Raw genomic sequence first — 24670 nt, 5'->3', positions numbered from 1 at the left:
ACTTTTTTCCAAAGAAGACATCCAAATGGCCAACAGACACATGAAAAAGTGCTCAACATCGCTCGGCATCAGGGAAATCCAAATCAAAACCTCAATGAGATACCACCTCACACCAGTCAGAATGACTAAAATTAACAAGTCAGGAAATGACAGATGTTGGCGGGGATGTGGAGAAAGGGGACCCTCCTACACTATTGGTGGGAATGCAAGCTGGTGCAGCCACTCTGGAAAACAGTGTGGAGGTTCCTCAAAAAGTTTAAAATAGAACTACCATATGACCCAGCAATTGCACTACTGGGTATTCACCCCAAAGATACAAATGTGGGGATCTGAAGAGGTACGTGCAACCGATGTTTATGATAGCAATGTCCACAATAGCCAAACTATGGAAAGAGCCAAGATGTCCATGAACAGATGAATGGATAAAGAAGAAGTCGTATATATATACAACAGAATATTATACAGCCATCAAAAGGAATGAAATCTTGCCATTTGCAACGATGTGGATGGAACTAGAGGGTATTATGCTGAGCAAGATAAGTCAATCAGAGAAAGACATGTATCATATGACTTTACTGATATGAGGAATTCTTAATCTCAGGAAACAAACTGAGGGTTGCTGGAGTGGTGGGGGGTGGGAGGGATGGGGTGACTGGGTGATAGACACTGGGGAGGGTATGGGCTATGGTGAGTGCTGTGAATTGTGTAAGACTGTTGAATCACAGACCTGTACCTCTGAAACAAATAATACATTATATGTTAAAAAAAAAAAAAAAAGAAGAAGAAGATAGCAGAAGGGAAGAATAAAGGGGGGGGAAATCAGAGGAGGAGACAAACCATGAGAGACTATGGACTCTGAGAAACAAACTGAGGTTTCTAGAGGGGAGAGGGTGGGGGAATGGGTTAGCCTGGTGATGGGTATTAAAATGGTACATACTGAATGGAGCACTGGGTGTTATACGGAAACAATGAACCATGGAACACTACATCAAAACCTAATGATGTAATGTGTGCTTTTTAACATAACATAAAAAAAACTAATGATGTAATGTATGGTGATGAACATAACATAATAAAAAAAAGAAAAAAAAAAACAATGCAGTGTTTGTGAGGTCAAGTTAAGATGTAGGATGATGGATAGGTCTCACCCATGCCCTCTTTCCTTTCCCAAAATGGACCATTAAACATGCCAGCACCAACGATAAGTATAAGGACTCAGTGTTGTGAGTTTGGGAAATTCCTTTCTTCTCCAAAGAAAATAACAGGTGCACAACTAGAAATTATATGTTAGAAGTTTACACCACTACTGACAGGTCCCATGGAAAATGGAGAAAGGCAGATAGCCAATTCTATTGTGACCATGACAGACGCCCACACTGAGTAAATCTGAAGGCTAAAGGTCAATGTACAAGCACAGAATGAGGCTGCTGTCAGCCTCTATGTGGAAAGGCTCCTTAGTTTTAGATTTTTCTAGAATGAGTAAAATAGCATAGGCTGGTGCAGACTGTAGAAGTTGCAACAAGCATTGTGTTTAAGGTGAACGGACATGACTTGGTTCCGATGAAGACAGCCTACCTGGGAGCTCCTTGAATGGTGAAGGCCTTGTCAGCGTGCTGGTCACCCAGCTTCGTCATCACTTCATACAATTTGTGGCAAAGCTAGAGGGACAGAGACCATTTGTCTATTAGCTGTAAGTCATTCTGGTGCCAATTCAGGCTAATGCTCCAAGAAAGGAACTGTCTACTGAGAATCTTACAGGAGTGTGGACGGTCTCAGGATAACTTAAATTCTGCGAATGGGAAATTTAAAACTCATGTCAAAAATGAAATGCCACAAACACATATAAACCTTTAAAAAACCAAAATATATTCATTAATCAGAGGATAGAACAGAAAACGAAAACTTACTGCTCCCATTGAGTCTACTAGAGATAAAGTCATATGACCAACCCTGGTCATATGACTTTATCTCTATAACACCCAGTGCTCCATTCAGTATGGTGAACTCAGACATTAACTGCTGATTGTTTGAGTGTTCAGACACTCATTTCTCCTCAGCCTAAAAAGTACCACTTGAATGCCAACTTTCAAGCCTGACTAAAAACAAAGCAAAACAAGACTGTGAGACTGGGACACAGAGAAAAAGCATCTCAGAAGAGAAATGGAAACAGCCCATGATTCCTGAGAGCGGGTTGGTACAACCAAAGAAAATCTGGACAAAATAGAGAGAACTATGTGGTCACTACACAACACTGGAGAAACACCACTGGGCGTAATAACGCACCATGAAAACAAACACACAGGTGACGATGCCATGCCATTTCATTCGTGGTCAGAAAAAAAAGTCATTTATTTTATACTCCGCAAGTAAAAATAATCATCATCACTCACCACTGCGATTTCCTTATGAAACTTGGCCTCGAGGCTGGAAACATTTTTGAAAGTGTTGACGTAAAACCCAACTCGTCTACCATGTGGAGACACAAAGGGGAAAGAAGAGTAGGGAAAGATCAGTCAGCAAAACTGCATTTTTAATGGCAATAAAATGCATTAGGGACAGGTTTTCTCTTTGTAATGTTGAGTTAACATTGGACCGAATCTTCTGGCATGGAGCAGAACCTCTCCTAACGCAGCTGACGCCCAGAGACAGTGGTACGCAGCTGGAGGTGTGTTTCTGATTCAGCAGGTGTCAGGTGGGGATGGAAGATTTGCATTTCTCACAAGCTCTAGGTGACATTGAGGCTGGTGCAGAGAGAACGCTTTCAGAAACGTGGCCCTAAGAGTTTGTTTGTATTTTAGAGGTGTGTCTTGTAAAGGGCTGGAAATAGAGAAGTTTACCATTAATTTTTATACCCTATGCGTGGTCTCGTTTTGGATTCTGAAAAATGTTTGATAGGGGGAAACAGAAAACTGCCAGTTCATTACAATTCCTCAGCTAAAGTAAGAGTGCTTTCACGGAGCAAATAGAAACACAAGCTGTCCATTCATAATATCATGAACATGTTTGTGAAGCAAAACCATGGGGTAAGGGTGTTCTGGGATAGGAGAGTTTTAGGTCCCTAATAGTAAGCACACCCAGCAGCTTCCTAAAAGCGGGTTGGTACAGCTGTGGATTCAGCCTGGTACCTCCTGTATGGGCTCCCTTTTCTCTAAATGAGGGCCCTTTGGACTCTATTAATTCAACCCTTCTGAATCCATCTAGTAATTACTACTTTGATTTAATTCATGTTCTTGTTTCAATAACATTCTCACCAGAACCCTGATTGGTTCATTTGATTCCAAATCCCAAGTAAGGACTTAGGTGCCAGAAACATTATAGGCCGCATATATGGAATAAACATATGCTTGGGGGGCGAGGGGGTTGTAATAAGAATATTTATTTGGGGGGAGTAAGAATGTGCCTGTACACAGTAGGACCCCTCTTATTTAAACAATGACATGAGGGGTGCCTGGATGACAATGGTAATGACAGTTAAGTGTCCGATCCTTGATTTTGGCTCAAGTTATGATCTCAGGGTCGTGGGATCAAGCCCTGCATGGGGCTCTGTGCTCAATATGGAGTCAGCTTGAGACTCTCTCCCTATCCCTCCTTCTGTCCCTCCCCCGGTTCGTGTTCGTTCGCTCTCTCTCTCTCTCTCAAATAAATGAATAAAATCTTTAAACAATGACATGAAAGGATAGAGAAAAGGGGGCTTCCCGTTTCCCTGTGCATTGTGATGAGCAGGATTCCAATAAGCAGAGGTGGATGAATGTTCCATCATCATTAAAGCCGATAGAAAGAGCAGTCATCTAAACACTTTACATATTCCCTCACTAAATTCTTGTAACTACCCCCAGGGTAGTGAGCCTCAGTTTATATTCTGGCCAACTGAGGCACAGAGAGATTAACTGTCCAAGGTCTTACAATTAGTAAGTGGAGACCCTTTGGGCCCAAAAGGAGGAAAACCAATAGAAAAACATGCACTGTTAACCAAGAAATTCTGCTTAAGTATGAATATCATTATTTCTGTGCTTTCTGATGAAATCAGGTGATTCAGAATTTTAATAATAAAAATCGAGATTCAGAGATGAAATAATAGGTAAGTACTATGTGTATCCCACCAGTAAGACTTACTTTTTCTGTGGCTTAAATTACTGTACCTTAAATTCCTACCACGTTCCACTTAAATTTTTTGACTTTTTATAAGACTGGTTTATTTGGGTTTCCTTCATTTTTTTCAGTTTTATTGAGGTTTTACTGACAAAATGTAAGATATTAAAATTGTGCATTGTGGTGACTTGATATACAATCATGAGGGATTCTCCCTATAAGGTGACACAGCTATCACCTCATACATTTATCTTTTGTGTGAACATTTCTACTCTCTTAGCAAATTTCAATTATATAATATAGTGTTATCAACTATAGTCACCATGTTTTACATTAGATGCTCAGACCTTATGCATCTCATAGCTGTGGGTATCCTTTCACCAACCTCTCCCTATTTTCCCCACCTCCTAGTCCCTGATACCCACTTTTCTACTTCCAATTTCTATGAGTTTGCCTTTTTTTCCTTCAGATTCCACATATAAGTGATATCACGCAGTATCTCCTCACACCTGTTAAAATGGCTATCATCAAAAAGACAAGAGATAACAAGTATTGGCGCGGATGTAGAGAAAAGGGACCCCTCACGCACTGTTGGTGGGAAGATAAGTGGGTATAGCCACTATGGAAAATTCCTCAAAAAGTTAAAAACAGAACTACCACTGGATCCAGCAATCCCACTGCTGGATAGATTTCTGAAGGAAATGAAAACAGAATCTCGAAGAGATGCAGGCACTGCCTTGTTCATGGCAGCATTCTTCACAGTAGCCAAGATATGAGAGCAATCCAAGTGTCCATCAACTGGTGAATGCTTAAAGATGGGATACATATATACACACACAAATATAGGTCATTATGTATGTTATTTCACATCAAAATGAAAAAGAGATGAATTCAGGGACTAATGTTTCTGGCACCTAAGTCCTTACTTGGGATTTGGAATCAAATGAACCAATTCAGGGACACATGGTCATAGGTATTGAACATTATGATTAAGTGGGACATATGTCCTTTTCTGTCTGGTTTGTCTCACTCAGCATGATACCCTAAAGGTCCACCCATGTTATCCCAAATGGCAGAAATCTCCTTCTTTCCTATGACTGAATAATATCCCATTGTGTGTATGTGTGTGTCTATGTGTATGTATCTATAGATACACAGATAGATACACATACATATATTAATAAAGAAAATCCTGGCACAGGGTGTTCAGGGAGGGTCAGACCAGAAGCCTGGGAGAGGAGAGCCTAGTGAGGCAGGCAGACCTGTGCTCTGGGGCCGAGGATCTTCCAGACCATTTGCAGGCCATGGTTGCTTGCAGCCCCTAGCCTTGTCTGAGACAGGGGGACAGAGAGTACCTGCATGGGAGGAAGCTGACTAAAGCAGCAGCTGGGTGGGAGATGAGACTGCAGATGCTCGGACAACACCGCAGAGGGACCAGCTCAATGTCCTGTTTGCAGGCAAGTCTTCCTGGGGCACTTCAAGTGCCAACCCAGGACCCCTTCTCTGGGACCCCCATCAACCACTCATTCCTCATACCTTCCCCTCATTCAATTACTCAACAAAGGGCCTATCCACTCTGGGTTCATGCCTAGTGGTGGGCTCCGGGGGCTCCAGGAACGACAGTTCAGGTAGAGGAGCACCTCAGTGCAGATTCCTGAACACACGCTTTGTCATTCTGGTGAGTCAAAGAAGCAGACTTCAAGACAGCATGTGAATGTTGAAGTTACCACAAAATGGCACCCACAATGAAGTATCAAAAATGAGTAGATTCAGACAAAAACAGCTAAAGGCACTGAGAAGAGAGGGGAGTAAGCGGAGTAGTAAGTGGAGTCCTTTTGGGTCCAAAGGGTCTCCACTTACTACCTGTGCCAGCTGGGAACATCTGCTTGAGAGGAAAAACTTAGGCTGCCCTGAGGAAGGGTCAGATTTAAATAGAAGGCAGGAGAAGATGCGTGGATGGAGGGGCTTAGATGGGGGGCGGGTGTAGATGGACAGAGGGGAATGTAGGTGGATGGAGGGGTGTAGATGGAGGGGGGTGTAGATGGATGGCGTATAGGTGGATGAAGGGGTGTAGATGGGACAAGGGGAATGTAGATGGATGGGAGGGTCTGGATGGATGGGGGTGTAGAGGGATGGGGGTGTAGAGGGATGGGGGTATGGATGGATGGGGGTGCAGATGGACGGGGGTATAGATGGACGGGTGGTATAGATGGATGGGGGTATAGATGGATGGAGGATGTAGATGGGGGGGTGTAGGGTGTAGTTGAACTTCATTGGTGAGTATTGTTTTTATTTTCACTGATTTTTTACTATGGTAAACAAAACCCTAATGAAGATCTATGACTTAAGACTTGGTGCACAGCTCTACTCTTTCCTTAGAATAAGTTTCTTGAATGTAAATGCTGTGTGAGAGGCACAGACCATAGAAGCTTTGATGAGCAGTGCCAAGCTGTTCCCACCTGGGCTGGGTCCTTAGGCTCCCTCAGCTTTCAGTATGAAGTTACACAAAACCATTGTAAATTTGATAGGCAAGAGTTAACAACTTGCTGACTTTTACATTTTTATTCCTTTAATTAAAGTTGATACTTTTTTCAATTTTATTTTATTATGTTATGTTAGTCACTATACATCATTAGTTTTTGATGTAGTGATCTTTTTTGATTTATTTATTAAGCCATTTGTATTTCTTCTTTGAGTCACCTATTCATATTTTGTGTTTATTTCTTAGTGCTTGCTTTTTTATTATTTATTTGTAAGGGAACTGCTAAAAAACCTATTGATTCTTTGACACGTTTAACAAAAACAAGAATTCCCAATCTTCTATCTTCAAATTTTGTTTTCTGATATATAGTGATCTTGTTTATATCAATTACTATTGGGGCATCTGGGTGGCTCAGTGGGTTAAGCATCCAACTCTTGATTTCAGCTCATGTTGTGATCTCAGGGTAGTGAGATCGAGCCCTGCATCAGGCTCTGCACTCAGTGGGGAGTCTGCTTGAGATTCTCTCTCTCCCTCTGTCCCTCCCTGCCACCCTACTCCCATTCTCTCTCGAAAAAAAAAAAATTCTTTAGAGAAAAAAATTGGTGTGGTGCCAGAAATACCTTGTTTAGAATGACTAAACAAATATCAAGTAATATTTTTATGGTTTATTTTAGAAGTTAAGTCAACTAGGATGTATTTAGAGAAAAAGTGTTGGACATTTTTGACGCAATTCATCAGATAATGGTTTTCTTCAATTTATGTAATCAGAGACTCTTTCGAAGTAGGGACTGCTTCTAACTCATTCACTACCATAGGCCTAGCACCTAATACAGCGCCTGGTCAGAGCAGGCATGCAGTAAATACTCAATGAATGAATGAATGCACAAACGAGTGTGCACTCATTCCACTGTAAAGGCATATTCTGACTGTATATGGCTACCTTGGCTTATAGAAAACTGACGTCACCAGCAGTGAGACATACATCCACAAAGAGTACCAGGCTGTAAGTACAGATATTATCTGTTCAGGAGGTTTCATTTCACAAGCTCTTCATAAACAAGGGGCTCTGAGACATTACCATTTCCCTGAAGGACTCCTCTGAGGCATCCTCAGGCCCCTTCTGGTTACCTGTCAAGACCAACTTAATTTCTTTAAGATGGTTCTTTGTCCTTGGAAACAGTGGGAAGGACTAATAACTGAGCTATCACCACCAAGGCGTGCAGGCCAGGGCACTCTCCCCTCAGCAGTGCCCTAAGGGAAGCCTGTGGGGGCCAGGGTGGGGGTCACTGTTTCCCCCTGAGCCCCCTGCAATGGAGGAAGCATCCTCTGCCATCCCTCACTTACCAGGGGGGTGGAGTGGGGGAAGGAAGAATTTTCTTCTATCTCGCCCCTGATCCTGATCCTCTGAGCATACTGACATACCCTCCTCTGAGATTTAAGCCACATGTATTCAGCCCCCATACAGTTCATCTCCCAACCTCACTGTGCACACAGTACATGTCTCATGATTTCCCTCTCTCCCCTTCACCAAGTCCTAACACGAACACAGCAGATCCCCACAACCATATGACTGTCCAACCAAAACACAAACTCCTAACTCACTGACCCCGTGACCCCAGCATGTTTATTCACACACATTCTGCTGCACATCCTGGATCTTGCCATCACTCACAACCGAGATGAGACCATTCAGTGGCCTACTCCCACTCCCTAACCTCACTTCCTGGACCAAAGATCCTTCATTCATTCACTTCCGTTCCACCCGCTGATTTTTTTAATCTGAGATCACTGGCCCTTTTCTTCCAGGCTACTGTCCCCTCAGGCTCAGCAGCTTGCTTTATCAAGCATAGGCCTCTCAACACTGGGTACCCACTGGGTGGCCAGCTCCACCAACACCTTGTCTTTATCCCCTTACCCTCTACTTGCTCCAGAAATCCTCAGTGTTGTATCATCCCAGCTGTGCTGCTGCCACTGTCAGCTTCTCAAAATGATAATGGCTATTTGAAAAGGCTTCCCTTGCCCTCTCAGCCCCTTGTATCTGCTGCCATGATTGCTGAGGCCCATCATAGTCAAGATCCTACTTCATCAACCATGGCGTCTCCAGCGCCGGCAGTCAGGCGGCTGACCCCGCCCTCAGCTGGAACCTATCTGGAAGCTCCCCAGAAGCAATACACCCTTCGCCTCCTCTGCTTGACCTCCGTCTTGGAAATGATTCTCCTGGCACTCCTTCCCTTTTTAAAAATTCTCTCCATTCTTGGCTTCTTAAGATCCTACTCTTCTGGGTCTTCTTCTACATCTGTGATTGTTTCCTCTCAGGCTCTGCTGCAGGCCCCCCTTCTGGCACTTTCCTTAAATACTGGTTGCTGTCAGTACTCCTCTCATGACAGGAGGGGGCACGGAAGACACAAAGTACTAACTTCAGTCTCAAGGTGGAGTGATATGGCTGGGAAGGAAACATGGATTGATAAAACCATTTTCTGAAATAAACTTTATTTATGGAAGTCTGCCTACAGTCTCAGTGTATGTAAGGAGAAGTCCCGCATCAGACATCAGGACTTACAGGACGTACCACAGAAGTGTGTTAAAGTGCTAGCTTTGGGATTTATAAACCTTACAATATTAAGCAAAGTGTTTAACCAGTATCATCCCTGGCTTCCTCATTTGTAAGAGGGGGGTATATGTAATTGTGATAATTAGAGATTACACATGTAAAGTGCATAAGATGCTACCTGGAAAATAAAGAGTATTCAATAATAAACGAATTATCTCTTTTTCTCTCATACAAACACACAAGACACACAATTATTGCAGTTAAATAATGTAGGTCTAATCAAAAAACACAATATATATATATATAAGAGAGAGAGAGAGACAGAGGCCTAACTAAAATTAACAAGTCAGGAAACAACAAATGTTGGCAAGGATGTGGAGAAAGGGGAACCCTCCTACACTGTTGGTGGGAATGCAAGCTGGTGCAGCCACTCTGGAAAACAGTATGGAGGTTCCTCAAAAAGTTGAAAATAGGGCTACCCTATGACCCAGCAATTGCACTACTAAGTATTTATCCAAAAGATACAAATATAGTGATCCAAAGGGGCACCTGCACCCCAATGTTTCCAGCAGCAATGTCCACAATAGTCAAACTATGGAAAGAGCCCAGATGTCCATCAACAGATGACGGATAAACAAGATGTGGTGTGTGTGTGTGGGTGTATATATATATGTATATATATACACATATATATATAATATATACATACACAAAATGGAATATTACAAAGCCATCAAAAAATTGAAATTTCACCATTTGCAATGATGTGGACAGAGCTAGAGGGTATTATGCTAAGTGAAGTAAGTCAGAAAAAGGTTTCACACATATGCAGAATTTAAGAAGCAAAACAGGATCATAGGGGAAGGGAGGGAAAAATAAAATAAGACAAATCAGAGAGGGAAACAAACCATAAGAGACTCTTAACGCTAGGAAACAAACTGAGGGTTGCTGGAAGGGAGGGAGGTGGGTTAATGGGGTAACTCGGTGATGGGCATGAAGGAGGGCACATGATGTAATGAGCACTGGGTGTTATATGCAACTAATGAATCACTGAACTCTACCTCTGAAACTAATATACTACACGTTAATTAATTCAATTTAAATAAAATAAAATTTTTTTTCAAAGGCCTAAACTAGGTTTTCATCCGTATGACCTGATTGACATACAAAGGGGTAAGCCTTGAGTGCGGGAATAAGTCACAGTGGATTAAAAGGCACTGAAGCACTGAGATTGCATTTGGCCAGATAAGGGGAAAGTCTTCCCTCCAAACTTTGTCCTTCAAATATTCCCATTGTGTTTTAGTTCCTATAAAGTCTTCATATTACAAGATACTCTGACAGTTACTTATACTGAATGACCAAATACTATTTGGGAAAGACACGTAAGTCTGAACAACATCAGTCAGTGCTGGTTTTGAATGCATACAGAGAACATGAGGAAAAAGAAATCTGTTACAGGGGTGCCTGGGTGGCTCAGTCGTTAAGCGTCTGCCTTCTGCTCAGGTCATGATCCCAGGGCCCTGGGATCGAGCCCCGCATCAGACTCCCTGCTCCACGGGAAGCCCGCTTCTCCCTCTCCCACTCCCCCTGCTTGTGTTCCCTCTCTGGCTGTCTTTCTCTCTGTCAAATAAATAAAACCTTTAAAAAAAAAAAAAAAGAAATCTGTTACATACCCAATACATATTAAGGCAAGTAATAACTGTCTTTGGGCAGTTTTGGCAATTTTCCCAGGAGTATTATCTCATAATTGGAAGTGTTGAGCATTGTGGTACCTAGCTCTTGCAAAGATCAGTTTAAAAAGCAATTGAGTAAGTAATTATATTTGAGACCACAAAAATTCCTTTAGAGGGGAAATGAACAGGATAACTGTCCAAATTGTATGCAAATGACAACTTGTGTTTGGGATGGGATATCTGTTGAGGAAGATGTGAAGCTCTGGAGAACTACCAGCTGACTTGATGAGTGTCCTTAATGAGGATGAAGACATGGAGGACAAAGATGGATATAAAGATTTTGGATACAAGTATTTCTTGAAATATGAGTATATAATACTTTTCTTAAAAAACATAATTTCATATAACTCATGATTTTGAATAGGCATGAATAACTCAATTAAAATTATGAATAGATTTGTCTCATCTGTATCCCTAGAAGTTTTATATATTCAGGCTGCTCAAAATCCTCTTCTTTGGGCACACACAGTAGGTTCCTCTGCAGACCACAGAGATTTGTCAAGGTAGAGCTTTTGAATAAAGAGGTATACAGGATGAGGTCAAAGACACAAATGTGAGAGCAAGACCATCACCATAACTCACAGGGGGATAATGGGGGTAAATGTGGGGGCAGTGAGAATAAGGAGAGAGAGACCAATCCAGAAGACCACAGAGAAAAAGGATGGATTGATTCCTTTGATGGTCCTCTGGTTTTCTATAGTTACTGACTCCACAGTTTGCAGCCTGGGAGCCCAAGAACGACAGTACCACAAAGAGAAATGCAGATGTTTAAAGAATGAGTAAATTCAGATGAGCGATGAGTTAATTTCACCCATGTTAAACTTTGGGTTATGGCTGGATATTGAAGTGGACATGCCCTACAGGCTGACTTAATCGTGAACTAGCCAGAATTTCCTCTAGGTATTTCAGTAGTTCAAAAATAAACATGGAGTGCCTACTCTAGGCAAAAAATTGAGGCAAACTCAATTTTTTGGACAAACTCCACTCTAGACCCTCAAAATGCTCACAATTTTAGAGGATAAGTAGAAAATCCAGAATTTCCATGGAGGAAGGTTTTAGGGGATGCCAATCTGGTTGGAAGCTGGGCTAGAGGGTTTGCCTTAACTTAAAGCAGGGTAGCACAGTGAACACAATTCTGTTTATCTGGTGTGGGAGCATGAGGCGCTGATGGAAATTGAGAGACATAAGGACCCACTTCATCCAACAACTTCTTGGTTCTACCATTGAGTGAGAAAAATAAGACAAAGGATGCACAATGCACTTAATGCCACAGGAAACGCAGAGTACCCATAATAAGAAGAATATTTAGCACTTCAAATGGGAATGAAGTTCAGGTTAAAAGGTCAGAGCTGAAAGCAGAGGTTTGGCATCAAAGCTGGAAGACTACATAACCTCTCAGAATAAATGGAGTCTTGCCAAGAGCTAAAAGGTATCCTTGTAAATTTCAAAGTTAAGGGCACTTCTCCCCATGCCTCTGATTGAGATCTGGGGCTCCACTTGACAAATAGATTAAGGTCTAAAACTCTGCCGTCAATATAATAGCTGCTAGCCCCATGTTGTTATTTAAATTCAAATGAATCAAAACAAAAGAAATTAAATCTAAAAATCAGTTCCTCCACCATACTAGCCATAGCCCAAGTGTTCAACAGCCCACCACATGTGGTAAATAGCCACCATGCTGAAAAGCACAGAAATGGAACACTTCTTGGATGGTGCTTTAGCATTAATGGCAATAAAGACAAGAGAAGAGATATCCCTGTTCTTGATCTTCCAAAAGGGACGTGTACACCCTGTACAGAAACAACTTTACCTTGACCATAACGATGGTAACTCTTCTTGTAAGTCAACGTTAAACTCTTCAAACACTTTCTGTGCTTTCTGAAATTCCTCTTCTGCCTAGAAATGACACATAACAGGTGTTTACACTAAAAAATATCATCGAAACACAAGCCATTTCTATATACAACAACAGCATTTAACATAAAATGGGAATAGCTTTATGGCATCCAAGAAACATTTTGAGAAGAACAGAAATTTGTCTGGTTAAAAATCCACATAATTTTTGGTGGGGGTGCCTGGACGTCTCAGTTGGTCAAGCATCCAACTCTTGATTTCAGCTTAAGTCATGATCTCAGGGTAGTAAAGTTTGAGCCCCTTAAGAGTCTCTCTCTCCCTCCACCCCTCCCCTGCTCATGTGCAAATGCACACTCTCTCTCAAAAACAAACCAAAAAACAAATAAAATCCACATAATTTTTTCAATAAGAGTGAAATATTAAGTCTTTTTAAGACACGAAAACTGGCTTGATTACAATGGTTGCTTCTGTAGTCTGGTAGATTCTGGCCACAAAAACGTGTTAACTGCCTGTCTCATACACTGCTCTGCTCTGCATATTGGACATGGATGCTTCCCAAAGAAATTCCCCATGTCTAGTCAGAAGTCTAAATAATTACTTAACAAACTAGCGCTTACAAATTGTTGTGGAGCATGCTATTGGGGAAAATGGTAGAGAAACAGAGAAGGTTCCACAGGGAAAGTGACATTCTAAAGGAATCTTGAAGAATCAGCAAAGGTTCACTGAAGAAGCAGGTGGAGAGGTACTACAACACATAAAGATGTGGGTTAGAATTCTAGCTTACTGATTGTGTCAACTTGTGAGACGATTTTAACTTTCTTCATCTCTGATACCTCACTGATAAAAACGTGACACTAATGCCTACTTGCACACGTATCGTAAGTATTAAGAAATGATGGCACAGCTGAGCGTAGTGCCTGGAAACTATGGTGTCTTACATGACGGGCAGCTCTTACCGTGGCTGCTTGGGAACTGCTGTGTGGGCCATGGATCTCTAGTTTAGGATGTGCATATGAAAAAAGGAGCAGAGGAGAAAGAAGATTCAAAAGGTGATTAGGATGAATAGGTGAGTCATAACCAAGTTGTGCGGGTCTCATGTGCACACCGAGAAATTGAGATTTGTTTTCTATAGGCGATGCAAGCCATTAAAAGACAAGCAGTGGAGAAACTATCTAGATATGTGATGTAGAGAGACTATTCAGACAGCTGTGTGTAGGCAGATAGGAAGAGGCAAGACTGGAAGCAAAGGGAATAGTTGGCAGGTGTCAGTTGGCATCTGTAAGTGCCTGGCAAACATAGTAAAATGGGTTTTCTAAAAGAAAACGAATGTTCTACAAATCCAGCACGTGTCTGCACTCTCTGGCAACTACAGGTTATGTCTTAGAATTTCAAATTTGGTTTTCTATCTGAATCTGCCTTTTAGCTTCAAATACGGACCCCAAACACAGAACAGAGTGGAGAAACACATTACTTTCACTGACCCTGCAGTATTGTCGGGGGCCAAGGTTTACTCTGACCAAAATGTGTGAGTCGGTGTCAGCCATGTGAACTCTACAATCCCATGAAAAACCTTATTAAAAATTAGGGAAAGCAGCCCACAAGTACCATGTTTCAGTTTAAATTCTGTTCTAATTCCAATCTCCTTAAAGGAAATAACAGGTATACCTTGTTTTGCTGTGCTTTACTTCACTGTGCTTTGCAGACACTAAATTTTTTTACAAATTGAGGTTTGGGGCAACCCTGCATCAAGTAAGCCTGTAAGTAACATTTTTCCAGCAGCATTTGCTCACTTCATGTCTCTGGGTCACATTCATGTAATTCTTGCAATATTTGAGCGTTTTCATTATCATCATATTTGTTATAATCTGTGATTAGTGATTATGACTTGCTGAAAGCACAGATAATAGCATTTTCTAGAAATAAAGTGTTAATTAAGGTATGCATGTTGTGTTTTTAAACATAATGTTAATGCACACTTTAGACTACAGTATAGTGTAAACATAACTTTTGCATACACTGGGAAACTAAAAATTCATTTGAATGGCTTTATTAAAATATCTGTTTTATTGCCATGGTTGGAAACTGAACCCACAATATCTCTGAGTTATGCTTGTATTTAATTTTAAAAAGCAATATTGTTATAGGTCACAGAATATGGAGAGTGGTGTCAACAGTGGGATCAGTTCTTACCTTAGAGATTCGACTTTCATCCTTCCTCTTGGAGCTCTGCAAAGCTTCCAGATGGTGGCGAGCACTGTCATAGTCCACCAGCTTCCTGCTGCGCTTTGCAATGCGATTCTGCCAACAAGGAAATGTATGCATGGTTATAGATTCTCTTTTTGATTGCTAAAATGCTTCCATTGTCCAGAGTAACTGAGGATCCTGACTGGAGACTGAAGTGAACCAGAATTTCAGCCAACAAATGATACCTGGAAATCACACAACCACCTCCAATTCTTTATGTAAAAACCATCAGGTAAATATCTTTCCTTCTATAATAATTAGGCCGATCATGAATAGTGGAAGATAGAATTTGTAGTCAAGATCAGAAAAATTCCAAAACTCGTTGAGGGGAGCAAGAAACCTATACTATCTTTTAGCCTCTATTCTAAATCTTTCAATGTTCCATTTCGAAGATCATGGAAGACTCTATTAGGCTTTGGTTTTAGAATTCTAATAACACACCAACAGAAGTTCTATAAAGCAGATTTACTTCCTAAAAAATCCTTTCTCTTAAAAGGGTTCCTCACTCTTTTTGTTCATTAGAAGCATCTGAGGAGCCTTAAAAATATATGGATTCTTAAAGACCCCACTTCCATTTAGGATACAGACAGCTGCAATGAATGTCACTCTTATACTGACAAGAAAAAATCCGCATAATCTATAAAAGGACAACTCTCCTTGATTCTTTCAGAGACCTAAAGGTCACAAGGAAGCAAAATAATCTGAATTCTTTTATTTGGGAAGAAAGACAATGTCCTCCAAGGAGAGACAAGACAACAAATTATTTGTGCCAACAAACCAGGGTACAAGTAGAAGTTGTGGACATGAAGAGGTCAGCCAAGATTTTAACAAACTGTTAGAGGCCTAGTGTGGGCTAATGTATCACTTTGGAAAGCTGGGTGCCCAAGACACAAGGGCAAATTGCACTTATGGGTAAGCTCTTCCCTTCAACCTCCATTGGAGGCCATTGGGAAGAAGACACTCCTTTGCAGTACAGGAGAGAATGAGGTGAGCTATGGCTGCTACAGGGTGGGCACTGAGCCCTGCCCATCTCATGCACCTTTTTCTCTTACAAGGTAAAAGCTTTAAGTTGTTTAAGGAGGGAGCCCATAGAGACCAGGCAAAGGTACACAGCTTGAAGGAGGGAGCCCATAGAGACCAGGTACACAGCTTGAAGGAGAAGAATAGAAGCAAAACCAATCTGGCCCTGGGGGAGGATTAAGAAACCCTTCTGGCCCCTATGATATATGTAAATATCATTGTTACACAAGGAAGGATAGAAGAAAAAAATCTCTACTCATTAGGGAGGGGCATAAAACCATCTTGGGCCCATGGTCTGGCTGGCTCCTTTAACAAGCAGTGGTCTGTTCCCACTTGAGCAGGGGCAGGAAACTCCTGCCTAAAGCCAACCACAGATATGAGGCTGAATTTGCTTAAGACAGGCCAAGAACTCTGTCTTGTCTCGCTCTCTCTCCCTCTCTACAAAAAAAAAAAAAGGACAGACCAAGGAAGTATAACAAAAAACAGCAGTGTCCCCATTACAAGTTTAACAGTCAACAATAAGCAATAGCTGCCTGCCACTGGAAGGAGGGCAAGTGTATAGAGAGAGGCCCCTTCTGCAGTACAGCCATATAAGGAACTAAGATCTGATGGGGAACAAGGACACGGAGGATAATTCTCTGGCATTCAAGGACCTACCTTATGTGGACCAAAGGAGAGGCAAAAACCAGACTTCAACCCAAGTCTGAAAACATTATAGATGTTAGAAAATAAGCACAAGGCATTAGCAGCCCAATTCTAGAGGAATGTGAAAGCCATACTGTAATGAAAGTAATAATAGTAAAATCATAATAACCAACAAACCTAAATCCAGCTCAATTCATGATCAGATTGATCTGCACTGCCACACTACTGGCCTGACAAAAAGGCACGTCCGTTTCAAGGAATTAATATTACTTCAGTCTTCACTATACATGATGTCTGGGATTCAGTCTAAAATTATGAAACACACACACAAAGAAAACCCATGAGAAAAGATAAAGCAATCAACTGAACCAGACTCAGACACGACCCAGATGCTGGAAATACCAAACAAATTTTAAAACGACCAAGACTAATGGAGCGCCTGGGTGGCTCAGTCGTTAACTGTCTGCCTTCGGCTCAGGTCATGGTCCCAGGGTCCTGGGATCGAGCCCCACATTGGGCTCCCTGCTCTGCGGAGAGCCTGCTTCTCCCTCTCCCACTCCCCCTGCTTGTGTTCCCTCTCTCACTGTGTCTCTGTCAAATAAATAAAATCTTAAAAAAAAAATCTATGAAAATGTATCAAGAGAAATTATTCCTATTAAAACACAAAGAGAAATAAGAGTTGAAAAATAATAGAATCAAGCATACAAAACCTGTAATACAATATTAAATGGTCCAACATGGCCTAACTGGAGTGTCCAAAAGAGATGAGAGGTTAAGTCAGAAGAAATATTCAAAGAGATATTGGCTGAGAAATTTATATAATAATGACGACATCAAAGTACAGACCCAAGAAACTTAGAGAACCCCAAGAAGGACAAACACTGAATAATATCCATCCAGACACTTCATAGCCAAACTGCTTAAAATCAAGAAGGAAAATATAAAGAACAAAGGCAAGGATTACAGAAAGCTACTCTTGAGAAACTATGCAGCCAAAATACAATGACATAACATTTTTAAAGTGCTGAAAAATAAAAAAAAAAAAGAAAAAGAAATCTGCAAACTCAGAATTCTATTCCCAGTGAAAATACCTTCCAACAGTAAAAGTGAAATAAAGTTGTTTTTTTTGTTTTTTTTTTCAGACTGGGGCGCCTGGGTGGCTCAGTTAGTTAAGCATCAGACTCTTGTTTTCAGCTCAGGTCATGACCTTGCGGTCATGGGATCAAGCCCCACGTCAAACTCCGTGCTCAGCAGAGTCTACTTGGGATTCTCTCTTCCTCTCCCTCTGCCCCTCCCCCTGCTTGTGTGTGCCCTCTCTAAGTAAATAAATAAAATCTTTTAAAAAAGTCTTTTTCAGATGAACAAAAGCTGAAAGAATTCACTGCCATCATAGGAATCACACACACACAAAAGTAAGTACCAGAAATTAATAAAATTCAAGGTCAATATACATGATTTGGGTTTTTTACTTTTAAGTGCTTTAAAGGGTAATTGATTATCTAGAGCAAAAAAAAAGAAACAGAAAAAATGTATTGTGGAGTTTATAACATATGTAAAGGAAAATTTTGTGACAATAATCGCAGAGGAAGCGAAGAAAGAACTGGAGGTATATTGTTTATATAAAAGTGCTATGATAATATTTGAAGTTAGACAGGAAAAGTTAAAGATACATGTTACAAATTGTATAGCAACCACTAAAAAGTTAAATAGGTATACTTTCTTAAATAAATAAATAAATAAATAAATAAATAAATAAATAAATACCTAAAACAAAAGTGGGGGGCACCTGGGTGGCTCAGTTGGTTAAGCGTCCAGCTCTTGATTTTGACTCAGGTCATGATCTCAGGGTGGGGAAATCTAGCCTCGTGTTTGGCTCCATGCTCAGTGGGAAGTCTGCTTGAGATTCTCTCTCCCTCTCCCCCTGCCTCCTCCCCTGCTCGCCCGTCCATGCACTCTCTCTCAAATAAATAAATCTTAAAAAAGGAGGTATAACTAATAAGCAAATAATAACCAAATTTAATTAGTCTGATGCAAGGCCCATGCATTTGGCCTTTTTGAAAAGACCCCTAGTGGTTCAGTTACACCCAGCCAGTCCAATTGGAGAACTACTACAGGAGAAGACCCTTAAAAATCTTTTAAGTTTTATATGGTAGGAAGAAGAGAACAACACTAGCATGTTTATGGCATACAAACACAGTCACAACTCACAGATCCTCAGCAACCTACAGTATGGGTATTGCAGGGATTATTCCCATTTTACATGTAGAGAATCTCCAGTTGCATGAGATTAACTTCTACTTGTCCAGAATTGCTCAGAAAGTCTGTGGCAAAGATGAATTAGATGTCAGCCAACCCTCCCACCCCACACCAACCAGTACCAGGAGTAGAATGAGGCACATGAGACACCTAGGGCACAACATCTAAGAAGGCCCTTACTCTCAGGGACACATACCTGCGGGGTCAGCAACCAAGAGTAGGTGCCTCCTTGTATCTTGAACTCTAGTGCCCTCACCTGCCTCATCCAGTCCCAGCCCTCCTCCTGACTCTTGGTTAGTCCTCTTAACTGCTCCCATATTTCTCAGACCTACCCCAACATTCAATTACCACCTGTCACTCTATGCTATTCCTCTACACCCGCTTTGGGATGGATGAGAGGTGGGTTGGGGCACTTACTCTCATTTAGCTGCTTCCAATCTCTTCACCCTCTACACCTACCACTTTCAACTGGTGTTAGTGGAAAGCATGGATGACTCACATTTCCTTAAAGATATGGAATGAATTAGTCTAGGCAGGATGCAGGGAGGTCCTTCAGGGCACTCTAGTGGGGAGAGTGTGCCTATGAGGTGACCAACTCATTATTTCTAGCAAACATCTAACTACTACCCTCAAAGGAACACTGTTCCTTGAAGCAGTGGACTTGTGTAACTCTGTGTATCTCTGATAAAGCTCTGCTTCATGGACTTGTAGGGGAGGGGTTGGGGTGGGGAACTCTTCTTTAGTATCTTCCAAGAAGCCAATCTTGATTCTTTGAAGATGAATGCGATTTTTTTGAAAAGGGCCAAAATTCAATGACTTCCAAGCCTGGGAATAAGGTGGAAGAGTACACTGGGTCATCTTTTTTTGTTCAAAAACAAGAAGTGAAATAAATAATGTGACTCATTTTCTTGGGTAACTGACAACTCAATTACAGAGCAGGGCTTACCATAGTAGAAGGGCCTGTTTTGAAGGCCATCACTCATTTTGATTCACACAATTTTGTGTTGGAAATACAAATCAATCTTATTTCCTTACCTATCTGATACTTGAAAAACTTGGAAGAAAGAATCAAATCTTCTAAGTAAGGGTAGAGTTAATCGACCTTAGCTTTTATATGGGAAATAACACAATTCTTATTTAACCATCCAGTAATAAATTTAATTAAGTAAATTTACTAGTTTAACAGTGAAGAGTTTAATGATATGGTTCAACTGAAATTTCTTCAAATTTCCCACTGCACACTGACCTTATACAGTAAAAAAAATTAATTTATTGTATTTTTTTAAATGTCAATAATAACCCCAACTTGGAATTCACTTTGGCACACTGCTGTAAATATATGTTTAGGTGCTTATGCATGGCTGCCAAGATAGAATCTAAACTACATTTTACAATAACTGCTCACAGCTGTAAGCCTGCCTGGGTTGATGACAAGCTGGCTCTTATTATAACATTGATTTTAGATGTCAGAGCTGTGTAATAAGAACTATAACACCGGGTACCCTGCCAATCACAGTTGGAAAAGTCAAACATCATTCCCTCATGATGGTACTTCATAGTCCTTGCTGGTGAGCACCAGTAAATATTTGGAAATTTGCCTGACGTGTTAACTACACATGGACTGTTTGATTTTAATGGAAGTCAGGGAAGTCAGTTGTGTTCCATGCTTTGAAAATTCTCCACAGAGTATTTTTAATCATTAGCTTTCTTTCCATCAATAACCCATTCATTACATAATTATTCAGCACTAACTTGACAAAGTAATAGAGTCTACATCCACTTCTACCTTCCATTCAGGCAGAGAGAATACTTAAAGACACAGAGAATAACTTAAGTGTATCATCACAGAAAAAATGTCTTTCAAATATTAGAAACAGCTACTGTGTCTACTCCTTAATTCCAAATAGCTTCCTTTCCTAGTTCAACACTGCTGTGTCCTCAACTCTTTGTCATATGAAACTGTTTCACAATTGTCCACCTTGGTTGAAATGCTATTCTAAATGTGACTTCAGAGAAAGAGAGATTATTTCAGCCTCTTTCCATGACACAGGCAACACCATGACATATATTTTACTTATTTTAAAGCACCCAGCTAGATGACATTATTCCCAAATCTCTAGTGTAAAGATGGTTCAGTCACTGGAGGATCATCTTTGTGCATGACCTCAACCATGGACCTCAAGAAAAGAATTGCATAAGCAAAAGTTCTACTGAGTTCTTCATCTTTCTGATGTGGAACAAACTGGAGACAGTCAATATCATCCATCATGATTTTATTTAATTAGTTAATTTAAATATTTATTTATTTACTTTTAGAGAGAGACAGAGAGAGAAGAGAGAGAGCATGAGTAGGCAGAAGGGCAGAGGAAGAAGGAGAGAATCCACAAGCAGACTCCCCACTGAGCATGGAGTCCGACATGGGGCTTGATCTCACGACTCTGAGATCATGACCTGAGCTCAAACCAAGAGTTAGACACTTAACCAACTGAGCCACCCAGGTGCCGCCATCATGATTTTATTTTAATCTATGTTTCAATGCAGGTACTTCTGGGTGTATTTGTCTTCTAAAATTATATGCTCCTAGAGAATATGGCCAATTTCCAAATTACTATGGCTGGGCAGTACTGTAACAACCAAGATACTCCACATTTTTCTGATGATACTAAGTTTTTGTTCCTGAAGCTGAACAACTTTTCAAATGTGTTCTTCTCTGGTCAATCACAGCCTTCATTTGCTTAATACTCTTAATGTATATTATATGAATAATTTAGACTAGTTGCAAACTGCTTTGAAATTTTCAAGTATGAGGTCAAAGTTTTCCCATATCCCCTTCTGATTTATTAGGGACTGATTTTTATGGAGATTAAATTACCACGCAACAAATGATATTCTGAAGTGTGATAATGATTCTGAGACTCTCTGCTCCACAAATGTTACAAATTCTTTTTTTTTTTTTTAAAGATTTTATTTATTTATCTGAGACAGACAGAATGAGAGAGACAGAGAGCACATGAGAGGGGGGAGGGTCAGAGGGAGAAGCAGGCTCCTCGCCGAGCAGGGAGCCCGATGCGGGACTCGATCCCGGGACTCCAGGATCATGACCTGAGCTGAAGGCAGTCGCTCAACCGACTGAGCCACCCAGGCGCCCAAATGTTACAAATTCTAAGACAAAATGTGACTGTCCACCAAATAATCTGAAGATATCCCAAGACACATTCCCTATAGGCTAGTGCATGGCAGCCTCAGAGAATCCTAAAATTTTTTCAATTTAATTTTTAAATCTCTCAGAAAGTTTAAAAAAACCAACTTACACCTTTTAATGAGGACACAATCATGCAATGGCTCACGAAAGTGCTCTCCTACTTATTATGATAACGTCATTGAGAATCTATCATTTGGATTTGTTCTCTGTGACATTCTGCCACCAAGGCTAATTAATGTACCTAGTATGGTCCACCGAGGCTTTTTATATGGTGCCCCTGTGTCCCAAAACACATTGGGATGTTGGCCAATTAGTTTAGGTATTATGTATGGGACCAAGGAAATTGACATCATTTACAGGAGTGCTGCTCTGGCTGAGAAGCTTCACTATGTTTCATGGCCAAGGCCAGTGCACATTACTGCAGCTAGTGTCCTGGTGTTTGGCAATGGCTACAAAGCAGGCCAGAGAAAAGTGGAGCTTCACATCAGAAGTCACCTAATTAAGGCTCTGCAGATGGATGGATGCTGGTTCACGGCCTCCTTCACCCTATAAGAAGGGCAGCACCGTGGTACTTACCTGGTATTCCTCCTTGAGCAGGAAAAACAACTGGGTGCAGATCTATTCATGCTACCATGTGCTATGTACAGCCCTGATGGTTTAAAAACCATCTCTACCTCCAAGGTCAATTCTAAATCTATGATGTTCAATCCTCCGCTTATGTATTTCCCATCAATGAATCCAAGTGTCAAATAAGACAAATATTTTAGATGACATATTTTTAAACCCAGTTGCAAATGTATTTGAAATGCTTCTATTTTAACAGTTCAATCTAAACCAGGAAATTTTAAGGAGAGAAAACATATGCATGTGTGCTCTGAACAGTAAACAAGGAAAGATTGAATCTTGCTCTCAGGTTTGCAATGAAGTTTCTCCTTTCTTGGAGACTGCTGTGTATTCTAATGAAAATTCTTATCAAATGCTACACAATAAAAAGGTTGGAACACAAAGATTGGAATTTTTGGTATCTGGTTTGCAATTTTATATCTAGAGTATTAAGAAGATGTCTATAGAGAAACGAAAGCTGAAGCAGTTCACTAAAGGGGAAAATGTAATTTCTGTGGCTACATTTCATTTCAAAAGATAAGAACAAGATAAAATTTCCATGCTTAAATAAATGAAAAGTGACCGTGTTTGATGTCAGTTTGAGGACTCTGAATTCAACTTATCTCTTGCCCATGTTTCAATAAGTACATAGAACCATTCAATTCTTCCCTTTAGAGACACAAAGTAAAATACCTTTATGTCAGGAAATTGGCCCAGATAGGTATCCAGTGTCAGCAAGGACCCATCCACTAGTTTTTGATGAAAGTCTTCCCATAGGACATCACATTTCTAAAAGAAGAAGAGAAATAAAGAGATAACTGCTGAACGTTTTTAATTGGATACTTTTCACCGAACTTCTAAAAAAATCAGGAATGATAAAATTAGATAAAAAGTACTTCCTTGGATAATAGATGTTAGGAAAAAAACGTGGATTATTTAATAACACAATAAAATTTCAAGGCAATTTGGCTACAACTTATTTTTTTTTATTATGTTATGTTAATCATCATACACCACATCATTAGATTTTGATGTAGTATTCTATGATTCATTGTTTGCGTATAATACCCAGTGCTCCATTCAGTACGTGCCCTCTTTAATACCCAACACCAGGCTAACCCATCCCCCGATCCCCTCCCCTCTAGAACCCTCAGTTTGTTTCTCAGAGTCCATAGTCTCTCATGGTTCGTCTCGGCTCCGATGTCCCCCCCTTCATTTTTCCCTTCCTACTATCTTCTTTCTTTTTAACATATACTGTATTATTTGTTTCAGAGATACAGGTCTGTGATTCAACAGTCTTACACAATTCACAGTGCTCACCATAGCACATACCCTCCCCAATGTCTATCACCTAGCCACCCCATCCCTCCCACCCCCCACCACTCCAGAACCCTGTTTGTTACCTGAGATTAAGAATTCCTTGTATCAGTGAGATCATATGATACATGTTTTTCTCTGATTGCCTTATTTTGCTCAGCATAATACCCTCCAGTTCTATCCATGTCATTGCAAATGGCAAGATTTCATTCCTTTTGATGGCTGCATAATATTCCATTGTATATATATACCACATCTTCTTTATCCATTCATCTGTTGATGGACATCTTGGCTCTTTCCATAGTTTGACTATTGTGGACATTGCTACCATAAACATCGGGGTGCATGTACCCCTTTGGATCCCTACATTTGTATCTTTGGGATAAATACCCAGTAGTGCAATTACTGGGTCGTATGGTAGCTCTATTTTCAAATTTTGGAGGAACCTCCATACTGTTTTCCAGAGTGGCTGCACCAGCTTGCATTCCCACCAACAGTGTAGGATGGTTCCCCTTTCTCCACATCCTCGCCAACATCTGTCATTTTTAGTCATTCTGACTGGTGTGAGGTGGTATCTCATTGAGGTTTTGATTTGGATTTCCCTGATGCCGAGCGATGTTGAGCATGTTTTCATGTGTCTGTTGGCCATTTGGATGTCTTCTTTGGAAAAAAGT

At 40.7% G+C, this 24670-nt stretch overlaps 1 protein-coding gene across 2 annotated transcripts in view; it reads right to left on the bottom strand.

Moving 5' to 3' along the window:
- AMPH (amphiphysin) overlaps window positions 1-24670 on the bottom strand; it is a 299854-nt gene that overhangs the window by 94414 nt on the left and 180770 nt on the right. For both annotated transcript variants that reach the window (XM_021703692.1, XM_021703694.1), the window contains exons 5-9: window positions 23373-23468; window positions 14900-15007; window positions 12666-12751; window positions 2391-2466; window positions 1576-1658 (exon numbers count right to left, since the gene is read on the bottom strand). In XM_021703692.1, coding sequence (XP_021559367.1) covers window positions 1576-1658; window positions 2391-2466; window positions 12666-12751; window positions 14900-15007; window positions 23373-23468 — 449 coding nt within the window. The remainder of the gene's footprint in view (window positions 1-1575; window positions 1659-2390; window positions 2467-12665; window positions 12752-14899; window positions 15008-23372; window positions 23469-24670) is intronic.

Source organism: Neomonachus schauinslandi, chromosome 12, assembly GCF_002201575.2.
Source record: "Neomonachus schauinslandi chromosome 12, ASM220157v2, whole genome shotgun sequence".
NCBI classification, from domain to species: Eukaryota; Metazoa; Chordata; class Mammalia; order Carnivora; family Phocidae; genus Neomonachus; species Neomonachus schauinslandi.
The sequence above is the reverse complement of the archived record's forward strand: the minus strand, read 5'-3'. Positions and strand labels throughout refer to the sequence as shown.